The 24,280-nt window shown below is 40.8% G+C and overlaps 1 protein-coding gene across 11 annotated transcripts; it reads right to left on the bottom strand.

Annotated features, from left to right (window-relative positions):
- Nucleotides 1–367: 367 nt before the first annotated feature.
- Nucleotides 368–22,333, bottom strand: LOC147871127 (transformation/transcription domain-associated protein-like). Of its 11 annotated transcripts, none has more exons than XR_015532779.1 (7): nucleotides 22,299–22,333; nucleotides 21,688–21,802; nucleotides 20,699–20,850; nucleotides 20,129–20,226; nucleotides 18,544–18,743; nucleotides 15,512–15,591; nucleotides 368–5,774 (listed from the first exon to the last, which is right to left on the bottom strand). XR_015532779.1 is itself a non-coding variant. In XM_087341116.1 (7 exons), the coding sequence occupies exons 3-7, from the start codon at nucleotides 20,739–20,741 to the stop codon at nucleotides 18,693–18,695; spliced, it is 402 nt and encodes a 133-aa protein (XP_087197242.1). In that variant the 5' UTR covers nucleotides 20,742–20,850; nucleotides 21,688–21,802; nucleotides 22,299–22,333; the 3' UTR covers nucleotides 368–18,692. The 11 variants fall into 11 exon arrangements, 6 of the variants coding, with proteins under 6 accessions (XP_087197242.1, XP_087197241.1, XP_087197240.1 ...); XR_015532778.1 differs by having other exon boundaries at nucleotides 368–15,383; XM_087341116.1 differs by adding exons at nucleotides 19,090–19,235; nucleotides 19,544–19,629 and having other exon boundaries at nucleotides 368–18,743; nucleotides 20,129–20,204.
- Between the last annotated feature and the right edge of the window lie 1,947 nt (nucleotides 22,334–24,280).

Raw genomic sequence — 24,280 nt, forward strand, 5'->3', positions numbered from 1 at the left:
ATTTGACTGTGAAACAAACTATAGAACAGAATGCTTCTTGACAATGTAATAGTCGCTGGGCTATTCAAGAAATCTGACTTCTGGAAAAGTATTCTTGACTTCCGTGGTTTGCCCTATTAGATCACAGCGCATGGAGCATTATATTTGTTATTGACGCTGAGAACCAAGCAACGAACAGGCATCGACGCGCGGCTTGGGAACTGGGCGCTGTGGAATGGGGTTCGTACTCGGCAGGTTACTGGTTTGAATCCAAGCCTGTATGCTCTGCTGTTGTACTTAGTTACTGTGTTTTATGCGGAAACTCTGGATAATAAAGACAGGTGGATGGACTTTCGGACAGGTAGATAGATAGAGATCTGCTCTGCCATAATCTTAAGCTCAGAGGGGGTTCGAAACATTTATTACATGAATAACCATCCCCTCATACATAAAAAGTAAAGATCGAAAGAGGTGTGTTATACATCTAACGCACAGTAAATTTTATTTCAACGACAATTAACATGAAACACCCTGTTTCAGCTCAACCTTCTTTTAAATGGGGGGTCGAGGGTGTGGAGTCGCATAGCGTGTGTCACCAAGCAAGCTACCACAGCTGCAGTTTTAGTAAGTTCACTGTGACAAGAAATTCACGAACGCTAAAATTGTTGAAATAACACGCACGTTGCATTCTGCATTCATGGTCAGTTGCATCGTAACTCAGTAAAGGCCCAAAATTTAAAAAGTTTGCCTGCCGCATTTGAACGTTAAACAGTGAACGAAAATTCTGACAGCGTACAGAAGCCTGTCGTCATAACCGGCTCTTTTTAAATTCTAAATTACGCATGTCTTTTGAAAATCAGCCTCGAGCACGTGATAAAATAACTCCACCCCACAAAGTATTCTTGTACCCAATCGGTAATAGTCTCTACAAACCTCTAATTAGATCACGTGGCTAATAAAATATGCTCGGTACGGAATGATTTTCTGGATATGGACACTTGTTCTCGAGTCTTAGCTCTGTCTTCTTCTTCTTCTTTTTATCTTTAAGTTTCATTTTTACGTCTCGGCCTCTTAAAGCCGGGTCCACACTGACGCTCACTGCCATAACATAACAGCGGAAGGCGAAAATGTGGACCCAGGTTTGTGCCCGAAATATTCAACACAGTAATGTCAACGAAATTGACCATGTTTCGCACCCATACCACACAACAGGCAAAATTAGTATTTTGTATACTTTAATCTTCAGGTTCTTAGAAATCAGACGGGAAGACAAAATATTTTGAACTGAGAAGTAGCAAGCATTTCCCGAATTTAATCTCCTCCTAACTTCCTCGTGAGCATCATTTTGAATCGTTTTTGTTTTTCCCAAGTATTTGAAATCTGTCACACTTTCAAAGGATTTATGAGCCACCTTAATGTCTGTCGGGTACATCGCGGCTATTGGGAGGTTTCGGTTGTCGAATGTCAGAACGCAGATCCGTGGAAAATCCACACATGGAACGAGAGGTAAGATCACAATTATTATTGTGTTCCCTCTTGTTTCAGCTCCATCTTTTCCTATTCTCCTTCCCTGTTTCTTCTCCGTACATTTTATTCGTTCGCCGTTATCTGTCTCTGTTTTCCAATGAAACGATTCGAATTCAAAAGAAAAGTTACACAAATAGAAAAGGCATCGCTTACGCCCCACATTTCTGACTACGGTTTACGCCGAGCTCATAAGGAAGTCGGCGTCCGCTGAATTTCCAAGATGATATACAAAGTATATAAGTAACGCCTCCGTCAATCCGGATTGGGGCCTCTTTCAGGCTACTAGCTACGAACTGGGCGTTCGGGCTTCAATTCTTGGCAGGACGGGGGTTTCCTTCCCTTTGCCACAATGTCTGGGGACAACCTAGAATCTAGGTGAAGTTATTATAGGTCCATTAACCTAATTAACCAATCAGAGATTGTAAGAAAAAGTAAATTCTACAGCATCTTCTATGTCACTTTAAATTTACCATGAAACATAAGAGTAAGTTGAAGGATAATATTAAAATGGATTGTAATGAAGTTAAATGTTAGAGAGTGGGTTGAATTTGAATAAGGATAATCTTGTGAAGGCGGTGATGAACCTTTGGATTCAATGAAAGGCGGTGGATTTCTTGAGTGAGTAAGTTGCTATCGGATTCCGATGAAGGACTCTGATCCATGCAAAACAGAAATTAAAAAGTAGGAACAAGAAATAGACACAGCTTATAGCCCTTTTAGTGCAAAAGAATTTGGAATGTAATCGCAATAAACCTTCGTTAGACTCCCGTCTTTTGTTTAGATAGTTCTAGAAGATTTCCGGTTATGTGAAAAATGTGCAGTAGAAGCCCGTACTGACGATGGTTTTGAAGTGGCAGGCTCTAAGCCTCTTTCACAGTCAAAAGTTCTCTCCAGATGACCAATATTCATGGGCTGGTAATCATTATATCATATATTAATTATGAACCGAAAAGTTGAGTCATTATAAAATGGCATCGTTAAAGAATATTAACTTAAAATTCAAAGGAAGGCGACTGTCTTTTGGATATTTTGTCATGCCGTCTGGCATTAATTAATTTCTTTATTTACTGAGACGAGACAACAGATTTCCCGCGAATAAACTTTGTGTTGTTGGACCAAAAATGACCATTTGCTAATTACACGCCATAGTGAATTATGCTTATAGTTAAACACGTGCAAATTAATATACGTCGTCATTACATCCGCTGTACGAACAGGAAGTGGAAGTGTTGACACGCGCGCTATCTGTGTCTGCGAGCTGAAACTAGCTGCGTGCATGGTCTACATCAACATTCTCCTGCCATCTGGCGGACGAGGAACTTCGGGACGTTATTGATTTTTCTGCGCTTGAGGAAGGAAAGGTGGAGGATGACGACTGTGTCCTTGGTTGCAGCGCCGATCAGTAGTCAATCCAGAACGAAAGAAATTTCGTTCTTACCGCCGTGAGAACTTTAGATTCTGCTGGTGTCCTCGAAGAAATGAAACTGTTCTGTCTTGTAACACAATGGACTCGGGCCGGAATAAATGATGTGTTATGTTAACCACGTCCTGGTTAGTGGCGCATTCTGGTGAGGTATTGTCCAGGTTCGAGGCAGTTATAAGACGTGAAGTCTTCTTTCAGGCCCGGCTTACGATCTGTTAAGCTGATTCTGTATTTGATTTTATCTCGGAAACATGAATTGAGTTCCCCCTTTGATTAGAGCTGTATCATTTTCCTGTTACTCTGTATGTGCCTTAACGAAATTCAATTTTGTGTATTTTGTGGTAATATTTTGTGCTTATTCATTAAAATACCTAAAAATACCGTGAATAAATAAACACATCTGTTAACTGAAAGCACGGCATTTGAAGAGGTTGTGAAACCGTTCCCTTCTTCTTTGTAGATTGTTGCCAAGGTGGGTTTGGGTTCGATGAAGGGATTTATGAGACTCTTTTGCTGGGTTCACGGGGTTTAATTAAAGATCGCCTCAGCTGAGGCTTTAGTTATTTATTTTCAGGTGAAAAACAAGTTGACAAACAAGTTACAGAAAAAGACTCCGGACACCTGCAATTTCCCACGATGAGGCGCAGGGGAGGACGGGGAGGGGACCTTGAGACACGATGCACGTGCACTGAAAACAGGGGATCCGGACATAAGGGCTATAGCGATCTAATCAGCGCTGAACGTGGCAACGCTCAGCTACTTAATAAGTGCGTAGAAAAACTTACGAACTACGACTCGTAATTAAAGGACGGTGCAATCTGTAACGATCTGCTATGCATATTATTCCTGACTCACGGCGAAAGATTTGACCTCGGCAGTTCTGACCTCTGTAGAAGTCTGAGGGTTGTAAATCTGTGGCTTCAAACCGACGCTGCTTGATGCCTCCATCGTCAGGGCGATAAGACGACGTGATGATGGAGGCAGGAGGGACCTCCTACCAGACTTCGCGGCGCTACAACGCAGAAGACGGGCGTCTTCGTACTCCCCGCCGTGAGAACGTATTCTAGCTGAGAAAACATTTTCCTTATGATCTGCGCGCACTACCAAGGTCAAAGCTTTTCTCGTAACTGGCGACAAATCTCCCACAACATTTTCCGATTTAACGGGCTGTTCTCCATTTAGGTTTCTCCGGTCACGGAGCACGGAACACTACGTCTGTGTGTACGTGCTCCATCACGCTCTAAATTTATTTAATTATTTGACTGTACTTTGTAGAAGCTTCATTAAGTTACATCGCAGTAAATTTTACAAGTTATTATTTTGAATATTCGTGTTGCATTGAAGTAACGAAGACGACAGTGCATAATTGTTATGATACTTTGACATTCGGTCACAAATTGTCCGGATTTTTTATAAGCATACATTTATTTTAATTCGTACTATCAATTGCCCTGTTTTACATCGAATCTAATAAAAGTAACATAGAAGTCTAGTAACGCGAATACACGTCCACCAACACAACACGAGCAAGTCTTTCGCGGATGAATCTTAACTTTAATTACTGCACAAAAACACGCAGTACGCCTCTGACCTTGAAATTGAGACTAACCGTAAATGTACAGAGGTCAGGACAAAAGCAAAATCAAACACGGAAAAAGCTAATTTTGTTCTTAAACGAATTGAAAAGGGAAGTCATCAAGACGCCGCCTGAGATATTTACTGTAACTAAAATGCATTCGTAATTACCGTGGCACAAAGCACGAAACTTTCTCTGAACTCTTTCGAATTTGGATGATTCCGTTGTCGTAATGGAGTTCCAATTTCGACCGCACAAAACAGAAACAAACTCTCAGAGACAGAATCGAAACAGACGCCACGAGGAATTGATAAAGATGAGGCAATGAAATGTATCAAAGGCGACATTTTAAGCCCCTGAAAATATGACGTCAGGTGGACTTAAAACACAGCTCTCAGTCCAGTATCTTTTATACCATTTTACAATTCATAATTTCAGTTAATACTAACAATTTATCTCGTAAATAGTGACAGAAGTTTTAGCAACATCAATTTCAAAACAACATTTACACAGAATCAAATACGATGTACTAAGTACTAAGATTTGTGTTCATCCATCGCTCAGCGTTTCAGGAGCTCGCTTTGTTTCTAGGATATTGAACGACAGAGAAACAGCTGTACTGAATACATTGCACCACAATTAGAACACACGAGAATTATGTTTAAAAACACACGAAGGTTTGCTCCTAATATAATAGTCAATGCTCATCACAATTTGCTATGCGAGTGCGACGTAGGAGACCTTGGTAGCACGAGATGAAAACGAGGTGATGGTGGCGCCTCTTGTGGAACTGGGAGGAGTCTGGAGTAAGGCGCTCGGTTTTATTTACGTGTTTTTGGTAGTCGCCGTGAAGGTATTTTTACATTTAATTTACTCTAAAGAGAAATATTATAAATTGCGTAATTTTAATGTGATTTGTATTGATACTGCTGGAATAAATTGTGTTAACTGGACAAAGTTAAAATTAACATTTTACTGGACGGTAAAGAGGCTAATTGCACTTTCGAAACAAATATATTTTTGTTGAAAAAAACAACATTTCAGACGCTGGCTCTGCTTACATTATCCTGTAACACTAGAAAAACTCACTGGATGCAGCTCGTCTCAATCCCCAGGAAATATCCAAAAACATGCATCAAGTTAACAACAAAACTTCGTGATGATGAATTGTTGAAGGCGTAGCCGCTCTGCTCTGTGTTCTGGACGTCCTGTGCTCAAGAATTGGACTGCGGATGAGCTGTCCTGGTTTTTGTTAGTTGCTCCAGGTACCTGCAAGCGTAGTACCTTCCGATAAATCACAGATTTACGTACATCATTTTCACAGAATGTCAAAATTCAACTTGAGCTAGTGATGACACGAGTTACCTGAAACCTTTTGATGAACATTAAGCCCTCCATTCCACAATTCTTATACGTGACGTTAAGGCAAATGTTAGTGATAAAAGTCGAGTTAAGTGACTCATGTATAGTTAGAGAAATTATTATAAGAATGAATATTTCAGACATTAAATTTCAGAAACTGGATCCAGGCACTGCTATTACTACATACACGTGAATAATTTCGGAAAGATTCAGAAAATCTCTTCGGTTAACATTCAACACGTGACATCGCTAACATGAAAATAAATTTAAGGTTGCTAGGTTACAGGTTCAGACTGAAATGGCAGGATTTGTAAGAGGGAACTTCTTGAAAAGCTAAATACTGAATGCATTTGAAGCTGTAAACGAGGGCTTGGTGACCAGGAAATTATTTAAAATTATCAGGTTCATCCTGTTTGGCCAAGGAACGATGCATCCCCATAATTTCTAAATTACCAGATTCACGAATACAACTCAGTGGTCACACAACAGAGGTTTAACAGAAGTTTGTATCATCACACTTCCGTTGCTTGGCCAAAATATCAAAACGTTCTTTCATCATTCCGAGCATTTTTGGTCACCCTGTCAAATTTTTCAATTCTGTACATTCATGAAAGCAAATAATTGACACTTTTATAAGTGCCACAGAGTGTCACAATTAAGAAACCAAAACAATCCCCCTTGTCTGTGTTTTTTAAAGACCACCCATTAGTCTCATCGTATCCGTCCGCGAGTAATTGTCCAAATTACCCGAACCATGTTAATCAAAATCGATGAATCACAACTTCGTAAAATACTGCCCGGACATTTCCATTATAATTTCCACGTCACTTATGTGCATAAGTCGACTCTCCTATTCAAATCCTCACAACCTGGAGAAAATAAGACAGACGAACACGTGTCAATAGGCGACGCGAAATAACATTGAAACGTTTAAAGGACAATTAACTTGGGCAAATCACGAATCATAACCGCACACAGACGAAACAGTGTGACCAAAATGGACGGATTTCCGTCAAAGTAAAACCTAAAACCAATTTCGGGCGTGCATCGTTCTTTGTTGAGGCACAGGAAATGAGCGGGACCTGTAACAAACAAACAAACAAACAAACAAAACGACTTCTGTAAGAACGGCACAACAATCATACATTGGAAGTAAGAACACGAACTCAGAAAACTTACCTGTGCTGTTCGTTGACTCCGTGACTCATCTCTTCTGCTGTGCGCATGCGCAGAGTTCAGTAGCCATTTATGATTGCTCATTGCAGTTGTCCGTTTTGACAAGCGCAACTTCGAAGCGACACGACTGCAGGCCATCCACTTCGGCGAACGAAAACGCGGACTAAAATTTATCGAGCTTTTACGACGTCGCAATAAGATCGGAAATGAAACGAGAACACGAAATTCAGATTTGTCGCGCTGGAATGACGGTTCACTGAATCGAAGAACGAAACGTCGGAAACGAGGACCAAACAACGTCGAACCTCTCACCCACCTTTATTCTGTCACTTACCTTTACGCCCGTGCAAGGAGTTCGCCTTCCTGAAAAAAATAACAGCGACACGGATTCGCGGCCCGGAACAACACACGAAACTCCTAATTTGTTCAAACCAAAGCGCGTTATTACGTCGGCGAAGTTTTCGTCGTGCAAAATCCTAACTCCGGCGCCAATTCCGCGATTCTCGCGGACAAACGAAACGCAAAATGTTCGTGTAACTGACCTGCGTTCGATAACGCTGAATTACGCTTTCTTAAGAAAAAACACAATCGATGTCTTTCTCTAACGTCGAATAACCTGTAATTCAGTTCACAGAATAAAACACACAACAAAACATAATATTTCTCTTCAGAATTCCTGACAATAAATAACCTTACAGATTCAGACAAATCTTTCAGCACTGAAGCGAAAGACTGAAGAACCAAAATACGTATTTTGGCTTTACTGAATCTTTTTCCTTGCAATGCGATTTGTTCACAGGAAGAGAATGCAAAAGTTCTTTTTGTCTGTCTCTCCTTCTCGCATTGATTTCATTGGTCGTGCCGACCGAACCTGTCAAGTTGTGCACCCTGTGATAAAAAAAAACACACAGAAATATCAAACCCTCCTAACTGAACGTCCATTGCCATGGACACAAAAGCTAAGTGCACGCGACCTAACTTGGGCACCTATCGGGGAGGGCAGGGAGGACACTTACAAACTATAAAAAAAGTATAAAGTGCACAGGGTTGCCAACTTGACCTTAACCTAACATGCCCTCAGTCGTGGCGGGCGCCGCGTCAAATACAAGTTGCCTGGCACGGACCGACGTGGTTATCGTTGGCAACCTGGGGCCTGGCCGCTCTGATAAGACCGTGCCGATGCTATGGCGTACAAGATCTGCCGCGAGCACCCAGCCCATCCTCCAGCGGATGGGTCCTCGTCCACTAGGGGTTCGGCCGACACTGGTTTTTTCTCTTAACTTTACTGTTTGCGCGTTGCTCCTCTTGCCATGGTCCCTGGTTCGAAGTCTCTCGCTGGCACAACACAACACAACACAACCACAAATACTCAGAGGGCCGCTTCACTCACACACAGACTTTACACTCTTTCGAAACTCTGAGCCAATCTTTACTGAACACTAAACACTTCGAAATCCCTGACGAGCAAATATTCTCTTATATTTCCTGGTTTATCGAAAATCTTACCGCAATGACCAGAGCCTGCCTGCCTGTAATACACCGCGCGATATAACTACGAAATTTCGACATGTCTGTTAGTTCGCGATGAATGCGTGCGCCATCGAATTCGGCAAGTTATATGATCGTGTAACATGGCCTTTTAGTGTGAGAACATCACAGCCATAAACAAATCAATATGGTTACGATTGGCTGGGCATTTAGACAGCATACATAACACGTTGCGTATAAAATATAAGCTGTGGGGGGGGGAGGCTCTTCAATGGACAGACAACCAATTTTAAAAAGATTTGTTGCTGATGTCTGCAAATCTCAATTTAACAATAACAAAACAGTTTTGGTTTTCCGTGCTCCGTCCACCACTGGTTGCATTCATAAGCTCCTCTGATCAAAAACCTCCTCTTTGCTTGGTTTCGTGATTTTATTCAGTTTCACATAGCGAAGACGGCCGTCCGATGTTTGGTCAAAATGAATTATTTAAAGTTTTGATTCCGGGTCCATGGAATCATCTTTTCTAGCACAGAACAAATTAGAAAACTAAGGCAACGCCTACATAAGTTCATACTCTACAATAACTGAAATTATTCTCGACTCGAAGCATGATGATATAACAACGATGTATCAGTTGAAGGAGTTTCATTTATTTTATTCTTTCCTGTGATTACATCAAGAAGGCCACGCCCAAGGAATTTGAAACCTAGCAGAAAACTTTGACACGGAAACACGTGACACGAGCTAAGGGGCCTCGGAGTGGAGGAGAATATTATTAAAACGGAGTTAAGATCCGAATTTAAGTTAAATGGTTCGGACTAGGAGTAGAATTTCGGTTTTTCTGGTGACGAGAATTAACTTCCGTGTTCTTTTGTGGCAGTGAATTTCCCGAAAACGTTGTAATGTATGAAGACGTGGAAGAGAATCGAGAAGTTGGAACAGGGACAGAGAGCCTCAGCGTCGAGATGTAAATTAATTAAGAGCTCTTATTGAAATGTCAGGATAACATAACACCTGATATGGAAGCTGTGTTCAACATTTGCAAACTTCACTGTGGTAATCCTGACCGAAACTTCAGAACAAAACACATTAAATAGAAGGTTCTGTCCAACTACCCATCACACGTAACATATTTAGCGACATTTTTAATATTATCATACTACTCTTTATAATATTCCTTGAATTTGTGAGTGGGGACGCCTTTGGTCCCATTTATTTACTGTCGTGATTTCGACTGAAGTTCATTCTTAAGCTCTTTCACGAAACGAAATTTAAAATTTGTCTACATTCAAAGAAGCAACGGATGGCAGGGGCACACGAGAACGTACAAATCATGAAAAGTTAGTGTTCGCCGGCCATGCACACAGAAGGAAAGAATTATTAGGTTTATTAGTGAGTTAGTCATGCAGAAAGAATGATAATTTGTACGATTCGTGTGTGGAGTCTGCCATCAAATAACTTTATATCAATGTTTAATTTACGTGACGTCAGCGGATTTGACAGTTACTGCTCTTACTCAGTCACAATCCAAGAACCTTGGCTATAATGGGGAATAATTTGTTGGTGCAGGAGAACATGTTTCAAGTTTTGTACAAATCCTGAATGCAATGAACCGAACTTTTTAAACGCACTGCAGTTTAGACTTCGTAGCCTAAGTAGAACAAACGACGGGAGTTTACGAGGAGATGAAAAGTGTTCATGGTTTCCTATCCTGGAAGATGAAATAGTGGAAGAATTCCTGACTCTATGGATAATGGGAATATTTTACGCGAGAGTACAGGAAAAGCTGCAAAGATGTAACAAATCATTTAACGTGTCGACGTAAAGATAAAATGCAACGTAATTTTAAGGAATGGAATGGTGCAGACATCCTAAGAAATGAATTTCACAAGCAATTAGCTTTTTCATTTAATCACAGGAAGACAATTGTCCGTCATTCTATTGCACGCATCCCAAATCTGAAACATCCCAAAATAGTGCCCACGACTTAACTTTGGCACATTAGTGCTCACATCCTTATGCAGCTTCGAAAATAAAGTATAATATAAGACACAGTGACTAGTTATGCGCTGAGAAACTGGATAAAAACACGAAACCTTCTGTACCAGCTCTGGAATCTATCCGAGAGCCTTCCGGATGCAACAAGCAGTGAGCCGAGCGAGGTCATTTTACGGTAATGTCACATGTAAATAGCTGATTATAAATATGAAAACAAAACTATTTAATATTAGCAATGACATCTGAGTGCATCGTAACCCTATTTGACGGAAATGTACTCATCAAATTATATGAAACCGAACTGACATAATATTATCACAATAATTATTTAAGTAAGTGCATTTCAAATTATTTGCATAAAAATATGACAATAACTTTACAATGGGACCACTGAATTTTTAGACTAAATTATAAGAATGACAATCAACAATTAATTTGATTCCCAAACGTTCGCCAGAATTTTGAAGAGAAACTTCTAGAAACTTTGCAAAACTCATTCATTATAAATATGTAATATAATTCAGATCAGCTTGAATATTCATGTCGGAAAAATCAAAATGTCTACCACTTTTGCAACTAATTAATTATTCATATTAATGTGTACTCGGTACAGTTCCTATAGGCTACGCGGATTACAAAGCCACTGGTCAGCAGTAATTTTGTGTACGTGCTCAAAAGTCGGCAAACAAATTTAATATTTTGGAAAAGTTCTTCATTTCTGAATGACTTGAATATTTAATATTTCTGCATCGCAAAAAGACGCCATAATGGCTACCAACTTCGCACGTAATTTTCCATGTTGGAATGAATATCGTGAATAATGATTTTGCAATTATTGACCGAGCAACGTGAAATCAAAGTCGAAGTTATTTCAAATCACGAAACTGTTACGACGTTTTTAGTGAACACTTCTTCATTGTTTCACACGACCTGATTTGCACACACCACGAACTACTTTTTATCCAACTATACAAAGAAAAGTGAAGTAGCTTTTGGACGTTTCCGAGAACATTTAATTTGTCTCTATTAATACGAAATCACAATTAATTTCACGTAAACTATTTAATACAACTTATGAACACTAGTTGCTTATTCTACAATACCAGATTCGTACGATGTAGGCCAAGATAGACTGCAGGCAGGCTCACGTCTCACCCTTACGAAGGCTAATGGCTCTCTGATGCTACGCGATTAAAAAAATGAAGAGCGATTTCGCCCGTAAGATGTCACCCCACCTGACATCCTGTGACGGTTCAAGCTAAATCTAACAAACGGACGGCATTTAATGATCAAAATAATAAGTGCAGACGTCACTAAATATATTTAGTACGCCTATTATTTGGGTTTTAAAGTTCGACACACATAAAATTATATAAATTTTAACCTGGGGTAAGTGACGTTAGAGACCAGACAAGCAAATGGCGCGCCGCGGTTCCCACGCTATGTCACTCTGTATCCCTCCGCTGTTACTAGCCAAGTACCCAATGTTTCAAGCTTTTCAACACAAAGCATTCGCCCAAAACGCAAAATGTAGGCGTTTGTGACACTGCATAAATGCCACTGACCAAGTTTCGCGTCGTAAATAATCCAAACACAAGAGAATTATTGAACATACATTAACTTGGAAACATCCAAGTTTCCCAATTAAAATCTGAGGGCCCACAAAATTGAGCCATCGTAGGTTTAGCTTCATGAAAATCTGTAGCCATTATTCAGTCTTTGTATAAATGTATTCAAATACATTAGGACTGTTCTCGTCACGTTATGAGCTCTAGATTTGACTGCGAAACAAACTATAGAACAGAATGCTTCTTGACAATGTAATAGTCGCTGGGCTATTCAAGAAATCTGACTTCTGGAAAAGTATTCTTGACTTCCGTGGTTTGCCCTATTAGATCACAGCGCATGGAGCATTATATTTGTTATTGACGCTGAGAACCAAGCAACGAACAGGCATCGACGCGCGGCTTGGGAACTGGGCGCTGTGGAATGGGGTTCGTACTCGGCAGGTTACTGGTTTGAATCCAAGCCTGTATGCTCTGCTGTTGTACTTAGTTACTGTGTTTTATGCGGAAACTCTGGATAATAAAGACAGGTGGATGGACTTTCGGACAGGTAGATAGATAGAGATCTGCTCTGCCATAATCTTAAGCTCAGAGGGGGTTCGAAACATTTATTACATGAATAACCATCCCCTCATACATAAAAAGTAAAGATCGAAAGAGGTGTGTTATACATCTAACGCACAGTAAATTTTATTTCAACGACAATTAACATGAAACACCCTGTTTCAGCTCAACCTTCTTTTAAATGGGGGTGGAGTCGCATAGCGTGTGTCACCAAGCAAGCTACCACAGCTGCAGTTTTAGTAAGTTCACTGTGACAAGAAATTCACGAACGCTAAAATTGTTGAAATAACACGCACGTTGCATTCTGCATTCATGGTCAGTTGCATCGTAACTCAGTAAAGTCCCAAAATTTAAAAAGTTTGCCTGCCGCATTTGAACGTTAAACAGTGAACGAAAATTCTGACAGCGTACAGAAGCCTGTCGAAATAACCGGCTCTTCTTAAATACTAAATTACGCATGTCTTTAGAAAATCAGCCACGAGCACGTGATAAAATAACTCCACCCCACAAAACATTCTTGTACCCAATCGGTAATAGTCGCCACAAACCTCTAATTAGATCACGTGGCTAATAAAATATGCTCGGTACGGAATGATTTTCTGGATATGGACACTTGTTCTCGAGTCTTAGCTCTGTCTTCTTCTTCTTCTTTTTATCTTTAAGTTTCATTTTTACGTCTCGGCCTCTTAAAGCCGGGTCCACACTGACGCTCACTGCCATAACATAACAGCGGAAGGCGAAAATGTGGACCCAGGTTTGTGCCCGAAATATTCAACACAGTAATGTCAACGAAATTGACCATGTTTCGCACCCATACCACACAACAGGCAAAATTAGTATTTTGTATACTTTAATTTTCAGGTTCTTAGAAATCAGACGGGAAGACAAAATATTTTGAACTGAGAAGTAGCGAGCATTTCCGGAATTTAATCTCCTCCTAACTTCCTCGTGAGCATCATTTTGAATCGTTATTGTTTTTCCCAAGTATTTGAACTTTGTCGCACTTTCAAAGGACTTATTAGCCTCCTTAATGTCTGTCGCGTACATCGCGGCGTCCGCTACGACGTGGCTGGTCGCACACTGCGTCCACTCCCGGAGAGTGACGTAGCTGGTGGGATATTTCGGGGTTTTGATGGGTTGTCTCAGGGATTCTTAATTAGCTTAGCGAATCGTTAGGCATGGACTCGAGTCTCATTCGACGTCACGGCCAATTCATAACCTGCGTGATCGTTGATCTAGAAATGTTGATCCCGCGTCTCGCAGTCCAATCCTTGATGCTTTATGATCCACGGCGCACGCTTGAGATGGCTCCCTCGCCCCTTCCGGGTCTCCCACTGAGGCTTTATTCTCATTGCCTTGTTTCCGTCGGTCTCTCGACTCGCATCTGCTGACATGGGATTGTATCGCTCGCTCTATCCGTGGCTTCAGAGTCCTGTTCTGTCCTGGGTGTGACGCGAGGCTATGACGTCATTTACTAACCCATGCGGCATTACCAGCTGATCGGGGCAATGACCTCCCGCTCGCCGATGTAGTAAGCCATCTTTGTCAAGGTTTACAAAAACATGCCACACAAATTATGCGACCTTTGTTGCAGAACCGGGCAGTTAACAAACAAATTTTGGAAAAAGAAGGTTACGCCTTTTCATAAGCATAAAATTTTCGAGTTCTTCTCTCTCTGTAGAAGTAAAAGTGCGTAAGAGCTTACATGATTAAGGACTTTCCTGCCTAAGTTACACGTTTATATAAACCAAGAGCACAATACGTCATTTAAATTTATCAAATGAACGCGAGAATTACAGTTGGGAACAGTCACAAAATCTCAAAGTCGTTCTAACGCATGCGCAGATCGGGCCTACATCACGCTACTCTCAACCTGCAATGAGCAAGATATTCTATGGTTCTCGGCTTGTCAAAGAACATCCCACTTCCTTTACTGAACCAGATGATTCATTATCGTGTTCGGAAAGCCAATTCGCTACATCGAGTCTCCCTAAGATCCATCTTAATGTTATCCTGCCACCTACGCCGAGGTCTCCTCCCTTCAGGCCTTGTAAACACTCAACTCACCCTAACAACATCGGGTGAGTTGCTCGTCAAGTATTTTTCTCTCTTATCTGTCCCACTCCCGTTTTGGGTCCAAACATCTTCTTCAACACTCTGTTCTCAGAGCCCCTCAGTCTATGTTCCTCCCTCAAAGTGAAAGACCACGTTTTGCACCCATAAATACTTTGCACTCAATAACAGCAAACATTCCCTGGATTTAATCTGCTGATGTAGGGAGATTCGTCGATAATTAGGCTTCTAAATCCGAAATAAAAATTCTTCAGAGTTCCCTAAAACGCTTTAATAATGTCGATGTATCAGGAATTGTAAAGTGTTAGAATTATTATTCAGAATATGTACCCCACTTCTTAGCATCGACATATTTTTATTAAGATTCTGGGCCACGAAACACGTTTAATTCCTTTAAAATTGTAAAAAGTTAATTGCCTACTGGAATATTCTTTTATTATCAATGTTGCCGTGAACACACACAAGTCAATCTAATGTTAATTGAAATTGTGTTAAAAAGAAGACAAGTCTAATTCTCGTACACGAGTTCAAAAATGCAGATGAAAACATTAAATGTGATGAACAATAATAATAAATAGGAATCCCTTACCTCAAACTTTGTTCAATTGTAAGAGACCACGACGTCCACCAGCAATGATCGATCTAATCAAAACTAAAATGGAAAGAGTGGAGGGCAGTTTGACAGATTTCTTAATAATTCTTATTTAAGATAAGAAATTGTGATATTCTATATTAGTAAGAATTGCCACAAACAACATATTCCTTCCACCTAACATTTACCTTGTTACAGCTGAACCTAAACGATAACAAGCCGCTGCATCCAGTCTGTACAAAAAGTCATTATTTCATGGTCACCAACTCTGAAATGACAAATGTTCGTGTAAAAGACAGATCAATGAAAATGTCACCTTATATTTTAAACTGCGGCGTAGCTCAGTCTTTTGTGTGGAAGGAAACAATCTTGGATGAAGATAAATTCCTCTGACAGCATAGCCGAGTTTCCAGGAAATTCCAAAGTGCTATGGCCGTGACATTCCACATGTAACCAGATTCATTCAGAATGGAGTTGCCTCTTTCCACATCCTACGTCATTAGGAACCCTGCTTATTCCAAACTGCATTACAACACTGATATTTAAACACCGCAACCTATCTGCTGTCACACCACAGCGACCTGAATGGCATATCCAGATCACATCAGGTGTTCTGAGTAAAGGTGACAATTCTGAAAAAAAAGTAACACACACATCGCGAAGACAAGTTTACTGCAATTACTGTCATCATTATTGTCATCTTCTTCTTCCAAACATCTAATCTGTCTCACTGAAATCCTAACTGGTAATATTACACAATATCATATTTCAATAATAACTGTTTCCAAATCCAGACAACAAAAATGGATAAAAACTCAGATCATACTGGCTATACTACCAACTACAAAACATCTGTGCCTTCCTGGACAAACACGTAGTAGCTAGTTTTAACACTTTGCTTAGTATTCAAATTGAGCCGAGTTGTTTTTTAACGATTACGAGGACGAACAAGACCTCAAATCAATGTAGAAATACACGAATTCTGTCGGCCAATGTACAAACGTTCTAGGCTACACTTCGGCAAGTTGTCAAATGTCACTTTCATAAATTACAAAGGGACCCTTTTCCCCCGCCCAGTAACGTATCCAACGCAACGAATTATGGTCGTATCACGTAGGAAAATGGTGGGGACAAACGAAGTCAAATCAGACGACAAAACGATGAAGTAAAGCAAACGCAAAAAGCCGTTCAATATGACCTTCGTGACTGTGTGTTCGTAAATAATTTGTTTCAGTTACGGTAAACAAATGATCATTTCCTTGTTAACCAAAGCAACGCGCCATTCATTACGCTAAACTACGTTCAATTTTTCTGCTACCCTTTTTAAAACAATCCGCACACCTACGCCCACATCTTGGGGCAGATTTTTATTCAAAGTCTTGGTTACTCGTATGGTCACATTTCCAGCAATTACAGAAGCAGCAGTTTGCCAGAAGACAACTGCCTGCCTTCTCTCTCTCGCTCCACACCCAATTCACATAACATGATGGAAGGATGACTGTAAGTGCTAAAGAAACTGGCAGGGTGCTGGGGCCACCTACCCGGTCGCAAATACTTAGACATTCTGTAATATGGACGTGGGGATTCCCCACTAAGTAAAGGAGCCACCAAAAATTTCTTACTTTGAGGAAACATCTCTCCATGACACCAGCAGCAGCACTCTCAATGTAACAAGTAGAAACACAACAAAATAAAGAAAGCAATTCTACAAAACAATATTTTGTATCTGACATTACGTCAATAAACAGTTTTACGAGATGAGTTTTAGTGCACGCTGATTACGGAATTGCCAGCATGTCTACACGAGAATTTCTGATTGTGGTCACAATGTTTATTAAGATCCCGGGACCCCTTCAACATCATAATCGTATGTTGATTGACTACCCAATAACAAGATCAATAAAACGTGCAACAAACAAAGCTACGTTTTACCTCCAAGAATCATACGCAAAGGAATCTTCACTCACAGACGGCTCGAACATCTAATATTTTAACAAACATCCTGCAAAAGAGCTGTACCACTTAAAGTCCCCTCCCTTCCATTTCAGCACGGATTCTTACAGTAGTAATAAGTTCTAGAAATGAATGGAGGGGAGACACGGGTTTCGTATTGTATGCATTTCCTTCCTGATTTCTGCCCTCTAAAAAATAACTGAGGGTTTTCGTGGGTGCGATATGGGAGCCCAAGATAAGAGGAAGGAGGGGTTATGTAAAAATATATTTATGAGGGAGCAGCCAAGGTGGTCAACGAACACCAAACAGACATCATATATCATTTCATTTCCAGGTCAACAATCTTTAACCAAACTAAATGGTCAATAACTTCAGCCTGTCTCTCTCTCACACACACAAAAACACAATCTCTACATTCTTCCTAAGGAACACTCTGACTGACAACACTAACAAATTAGTCTTTCCTAAGCCAAGAACTCTTCACAACCATTTTACAGACATAAAATAACAATCCTGACGAACACCACCACTGGTACATTGTGACCCACATAAGTGGCACTGCCTTTCTATACTTGGTTCCAACCAACCACACCACTCCTCGATCCTAATGCAAATCCCCTTACCCCACCAACAACCACGGAATATACCAGAAGTAATACTGAGCCTCATCACATGTCCATGAGACTGACACCTGACAACTCTCAACATATGGTAAGTGTCAAATAAATGGAACCTCTGACAGTCATCTCCATTTTTGCAAGCAAATCCAAATTCATATCGAACACCACACCCCAAACTTACAAGTTTTGTAACCGATCCCCTTGCTCAACACAGCAAACTCTAAAATTAAGCACAAACACAGAAAATATCCCGGCAGCTCCGCTCACTGTGCACAAAACTAAATTACTTACACTGGCAAATGCTCACTTATTAATTAGTAAACAGACCACATTAAAGGCTCCTCAGCACTGCACACATCTCACGTGTAACAAAACCTTATCACAAATAGTCACCACCCTCGTCTACAAGCTACACCTAACCTCCAATTTTGATGTCCTATGAACAATATATTCACTAGAGAATCATGAATGCCTCTAGCATACCACAGATACTGCAATTATGCCAATCTCTCACCGCACATAGGTCTTTCAACATATCAAATCTCACATTTAAGTTCACAACATCTAAAGTACCTAATAAAATTGGACAGACTCATCTCTCTCACATGACAACCGCATCAAATACATTCTAATGCTCATGTACTCACACAACGAATGCCTGGTTCAGACTGATATCAGTTTCTTGCGGATACGAGGTTCCTTCTTTGTCCCAGCAGGTTTAATCTTCTGACATCAAGTCGGTCTGCCAACTGTTGCCGCACGTACTTCAACGCTTCTCTGGCTAGCAGTACGCAGGTCACGTGGTGCTCAGTACAATCTGAAGGATCATTCTGTTTCTCGTAATCTGCTACTCCCAGAAAGAGAAAATACATTCACATTCAAGAAATCAAGACATCACACTCTTCTAAGAACACACAGTTTTACTTCACCAAGCAGTTAACACTCCTACCTTAGCCAATGAACAAGCACCTTCCATTTTCAGAAGACAAATTCTGTCAAGTTCATTACAAACCCATTCACAAGTTAACTTTAAATACGGGTCACAACCAGCGACCTGACAAATTCTGAACTCCCTCGCTTACAGATTCATACTGGAGCCTTTTTTTCCTCCCCCCCAGCAAATTTAAAACATTCGCCAAGTGGGCCATTATTCCACACGTCATAATACTGCAACTACAAACTCTACAACTCACACACATCACGTCAGACCCACGCAACTTCCCTTGCCACTGATTCAGTGGATATTTTACGAACAGTTCGCTTGCCGTCTGTTTGGAGCCGAGGTGTCCCGGCTTACACGGCTCCCTCTCCTCATGCCCCGTTATGACAGCGAGGGAGTCTATAAACACCAGAAGGGTCCATGCTCTTCAGGTTCGCCTGTTTTGATGTCATGAAGAAAGGACGTAAATGAAAGATTAAGAAATGGCAAGCCACTACAACACAGCCAACATCTGTAGCACTTCTACTACTAAGGTGAATTCAACCGACAAGGGGCAAGAGGTAGCCGTATCAATTAGATTTATTTTCCATATCACCATCAGTAATGCCACTTTATAATGCCTTCTGGAAGCAAAGGTGGAAACTTCACCATCAGTAATATAAATTGTTTCAATGTTGAACAATCTAAATTTATAAAACTGAACTCACCAGCTTCCTGTGATATCGCCACCATTGTGTAGTGACACACAAGGAACACCGTCGTAACTCTTTCATGGCTGCAGCAACAAACACTCCTACCAACATACACAACAGGCCTTACTGGCTTTTCCAGATATGAAGCAGACGCTTTCAACAAGTTCACATACTAAATGTGGTTTTAAGAGAGATTTCAGGTTCTCACAGTGGTCTTTGGGTTCTAACACCACTTGGACTTACAGAAAACCAACACCGATTATGATTTTTAAACATTTAATGGTTCGCTATATCAGCTGAAGTTATCCTTGTGACTAAGCGCAATGCCATGAGGCAGTGGGAGCATGGAGGTAAACTCCATGCATTCTCAATTATAGAACTATGTGGAGGTCAGCCTCAAAATGTGGTTCCTTAAACTGGCAAAGAAAAATCACGTTCTTCATTGTTTCTTTGTAGTGTCAATAGAAGAAATAGACAAGTTCTTCATTTCATTAAAACCATTTGCTACCTTTCAGGAAAAAAGGTCTTCTTCTTTCAATAATGGCATTGTAATTCAGAAAAGAAGTTTATTAAACAATTTACTCAAATGGATGAACTTACCTGTGACTGCCATCTGGTGAGTGGCTCTGGCTTGCTTGTCCTGCAATCTGTACGGAATCCCATGGACTGCGGAGATCTCCACATGTGGATCATCAGAACTGCAACAGCGAATCACAATGAGTACAGATAATTACACTCACATCCTAATGTTCAATGGTCACAACAGTGGCCAATGCAGTAGCTGCTTCCTAAATCAGCAACTGATGTAAGTGGCACAGAGCAAATGGGAAATCTGGGTTTATGATATGACAAAGAAATACATTACTTGTAGAAGCCTCCTGGTACTGGCAGGATACTAAACCCAAACTAATTGTGATACAGCCTCTAACGGGCTCACTGTACCAGTAAATAATGAGTTCTGGGTGCTCAGAGAAAAATCTATAACAGTGCCTCATAGACTGCCTTGGGACTCGCTTACAATTCTGCGAAGAAAAGCCAGTGATTAACAATCTGTTATGTCATGTTAGTACCATCAGGCTGGAAAATCATCTTTTATTTTGTACACTTTTTTAATATCAAGAATGAGGTTAGTTTGACAATATTCTTCTGCCTCCAACTGCTCTTATATACCTTGGACAGGAGAACAGCTGCTGCACTCTATTCTCATCATCATTAAAATTCAGGGATGCCACCAAGAAACAGCAAATTATTTCCCAGCACTGACGACGGTAGAACGGATCCGCCGTGCTCGACTTCAGAGCACTAGATGCTGTCTCCACGACCTGGAAAACACAAGCAACAGTTTCAAGTTATAACGAGTAAGGGAAGTCAAATGTTTTAGTTACAGTAACTGGCAAGTCACACTTTTCGATCATAGGACAACTGCTATTGCGCATCTCCCGTTAACGACTGTTTGGAAACTCCCTCTCGGTGATGATCACTAAGTATTCCCGTTACCTCCCGCTTTGACATCTCTTTACAGATTTACATGAAGAAAATACAAACTAAGTAATGCGTGGTCAGCACACTTTTAAAGCCCTCCTGGGCCAGAGAACGGACACCCACTATTATCAAGACTGTCCGGTATAGCTATGCCAGAGATCTTCATCACCGCACTTCCTAAACGAGTGAAACTGCAGAGCCCCCCCATCTGCTTCCGAACAGATTCACAATGACTGACGTTTTGAAGATATTCCTGTGGCATTAGCTTGAACTGAGAATGTGAAATGGGATGAAGCAGATAAAAGGAAATAACACATTCTTTCCAGGAAGAGGAATCACATCTTTGGTGACAAGCTGCGGCCAAAGCCAAGAGCACCTGCAACTTACAGCCTTTCACACAGGACAAACTCTCTCTCATTCCAAGATGTGTTGGCCACCACACTATGAAGCAGACTCTTATCAACGCAATGTGATTGCGGCCGACATTTCTACTATTTTACTACACTCCGTAGAACACCCCACACACATAACTAGACATCCACACCTTACACGTTCACATGATTCATATCTAAGTTGCTATCACACTTGCAACACAATTACCACAACAGAGCAAGCCCCTGTCAATGGGTTAAATAACAGAAAACTGCACCACCTCTCCAGAGGCACACAAAATTTACATGCTGCATTCAGTCCTCTTCTCCATGTATGCACTCAGCAACAGGACGGCCAACCATCGGGGACACAAGCGGTCTTCTCTCGGATGTCAGTCTGTCTAGTGTTGGTGCACTCCTCCTGTAATATACCAGGAAAGGTGTAAGATACACAAGAAATCTAGAATCTCAAGGGGCCACTTTCACAGACATTGGAGGCAAAGTCGTCTGAAATGGCACAATCTCATGCCAACTTATTTTTCTAATGGGTGCCTCCTGCTTATTCAAATATTTAATCTGAAATGGGGGTGGGGGGTGAATGCTGTTCATAGACTTACCGGGGATTAGACACGTAAGATCAAACATCCAACATGCGGTCAGCCTCTGTCAGAGCATTACCGTTGCTTGACAGAAGAAGTATTCCTCTTCCAACTTGGTACATATTCCGAATATTCATCCAGATATTATTTTTTTTTATATGAAGTTGGTGTCCTTAATGCACTAGTTTCGGACATTAATGACGGGGAATCTTTCCCCAAAGGGTACAAATGTTAGTCCTTATTCTTTGTTTACTACGCCAACAAGTTGGTAACTTGTAAAGTGATTTATTGACAATGGAGTTTCATATCTGTACTCACTGCTTCTATGGCAAGCAGTACGCAGGTCAGATGACACACAGCATGCAGCTCAGTAGAATCTGAAGGATCACTCTATTTCCGCTACTCCTAAAAAGTGAAAATACATTCACATTCAACAAAACAAGATACCTCCATACATGCATCACACTCCTCTAAGAACACACAGTTTTACTTCACCACACAGATAACACTTCTATCTTAGCCAATGAACAAGCACCTTCCATTTTCACAAGGCAAATTTTGTCATGATCACTACAAACCCATTCACAAGTTATCACTTTAAATATGGGTCACGACTGTGACACAACCAGCCACCTGACAAAAATTAAACTCCCTCTCTTACAGATTCATATTACAACCTTTCTCTTCTTCCCCACCACCCCCCTAAAAAAATAGCCGTATGGGCTGACATTATTCCACACCACTTCATAATACTGTCACTAAAAACTCTACATCTCCTTCCCACACACACATCACATCAGTCCCATGCAACTTCGGTTGTCACTGATTTGTTACTGCTACATATTTTAGTTTTGCTGAGCATTAAAGCCTTTCTTTTTTCCACAAATATGGTGATATTCAAAATCTGATCACCAGGAAATACAACAACCAAGTTAAATATGGCACTGTAATGATGAACAGTGACACATATTCTTGGACAGACTTAACTCTATCACATGACAAGCACATCTAATACATCATATTGCTCGTGTACTTACACAGTGCACATCAAGTTGAGACAGATAAATCTGTAGCAGACAGGAGTGCCCTTCGTGATCACAGCCAAGTTTCTGTTGCGATATGAAGTGAGCCTGCCAAGTGTACTGAACATACTCCACTGATTTCCTGGCAAGCAGCAGGCTGGTCAGGTGACAGACAGCTTTCCCCTCAGTTGAATCCCAAGGATCAATTAAGCTTCTTCTCCTCAGCTATTCCCAGAAAGACAAAATGCATTCACTTTTAACTATCAAGTTTCCCCACCCAAACAGCATTCTGATGACGCAGTTGATTGAATATGCACTTTTGTTCTCGGGGCACACCATACATGCAGCATTGCTAAACAAGCATTAATTCACGTTCAAAGGTAAACATATTGAAATTATTCGAGTAACTGTACAAGGCACCAAACCCGCAAATAATAAACACTTCTGAGTATATAAATGTCACTTATCAATGCCTCGTGGCGTTCATTTAATCATTCCTCGACAATCATCGACACATAACCTCAACCTACAAATGAGAACACCCCATAATTTCCAGTCTCTTATTCCGTAACCTAATAACAGCCCACCAATATCACTGTTCGCACACAGAAACTTACAGCAATGATTCTTGCATTATGGCATTTTAAGAGACTGAATATTTGCCATTATGAACTGAAATAAATGTAGCACGCAAACATCTCCCAAGGCGAAACACTAACAACTCGCTACACACAACCTACATACTCCAGTCATACCACACCTCCAAAGACTAGATTCACGCAACAAATCTTACCAACTGCTATCTTCCTTTTTCTCTCTCTGTCTGCGAACTTGGCCACAACGAAATCTAGTAGCGAACGAATAAACTACGTACTGCATCGACATAAGTAATCCAACCAGAATCCCAATCTACCACACGCCTCGTAGCCGAAGAGGCAACGTACGAGACTGCGGAGGACGACGTCGGCAGTTCGAGACCCAGCGGATTCTTACAGTAGTATTAAGTTGTAGAAATAAAAGGAGGGCAGAAACGGGTTTGGTATTCTATGCTTTACCTAACTGATTTCTGCCCTCTAAAAAAAATTACAGAGGGTTTAAGTGGTAGGGGATATGGGAGCCTAAGATGAGAGAAGGAGGGAGTTATGCAAAAATATATTTATGAGGGAGCAGCAAAGGTGGTCCACAAACACTAAACCTACATCATATCATTTCCAGGTCAACAATCTTTAACCACATGTTCAAAGCACCGGAGTCGAAAAGAAAGAATCCAGCCAAATA

The sequence above is a fragment of the Zootermopsis nevadensis genome, unplaced genomic scaffold (assembly GCF_977971745.1).
Source record: "Zootermopsis nevadensis isolate Lab colony 2312 unplaced genomic scaffold, Znev_1.0 Znev_ptg000063l, whole genome shotgun sequence".
NCBI classification, from domain to species: Eukaryota; Metazoa; Arthropoda; class Insecta; order Blattodea; family Termopsidae; genus Zootermopsis; species Zootermopsis nevadensis.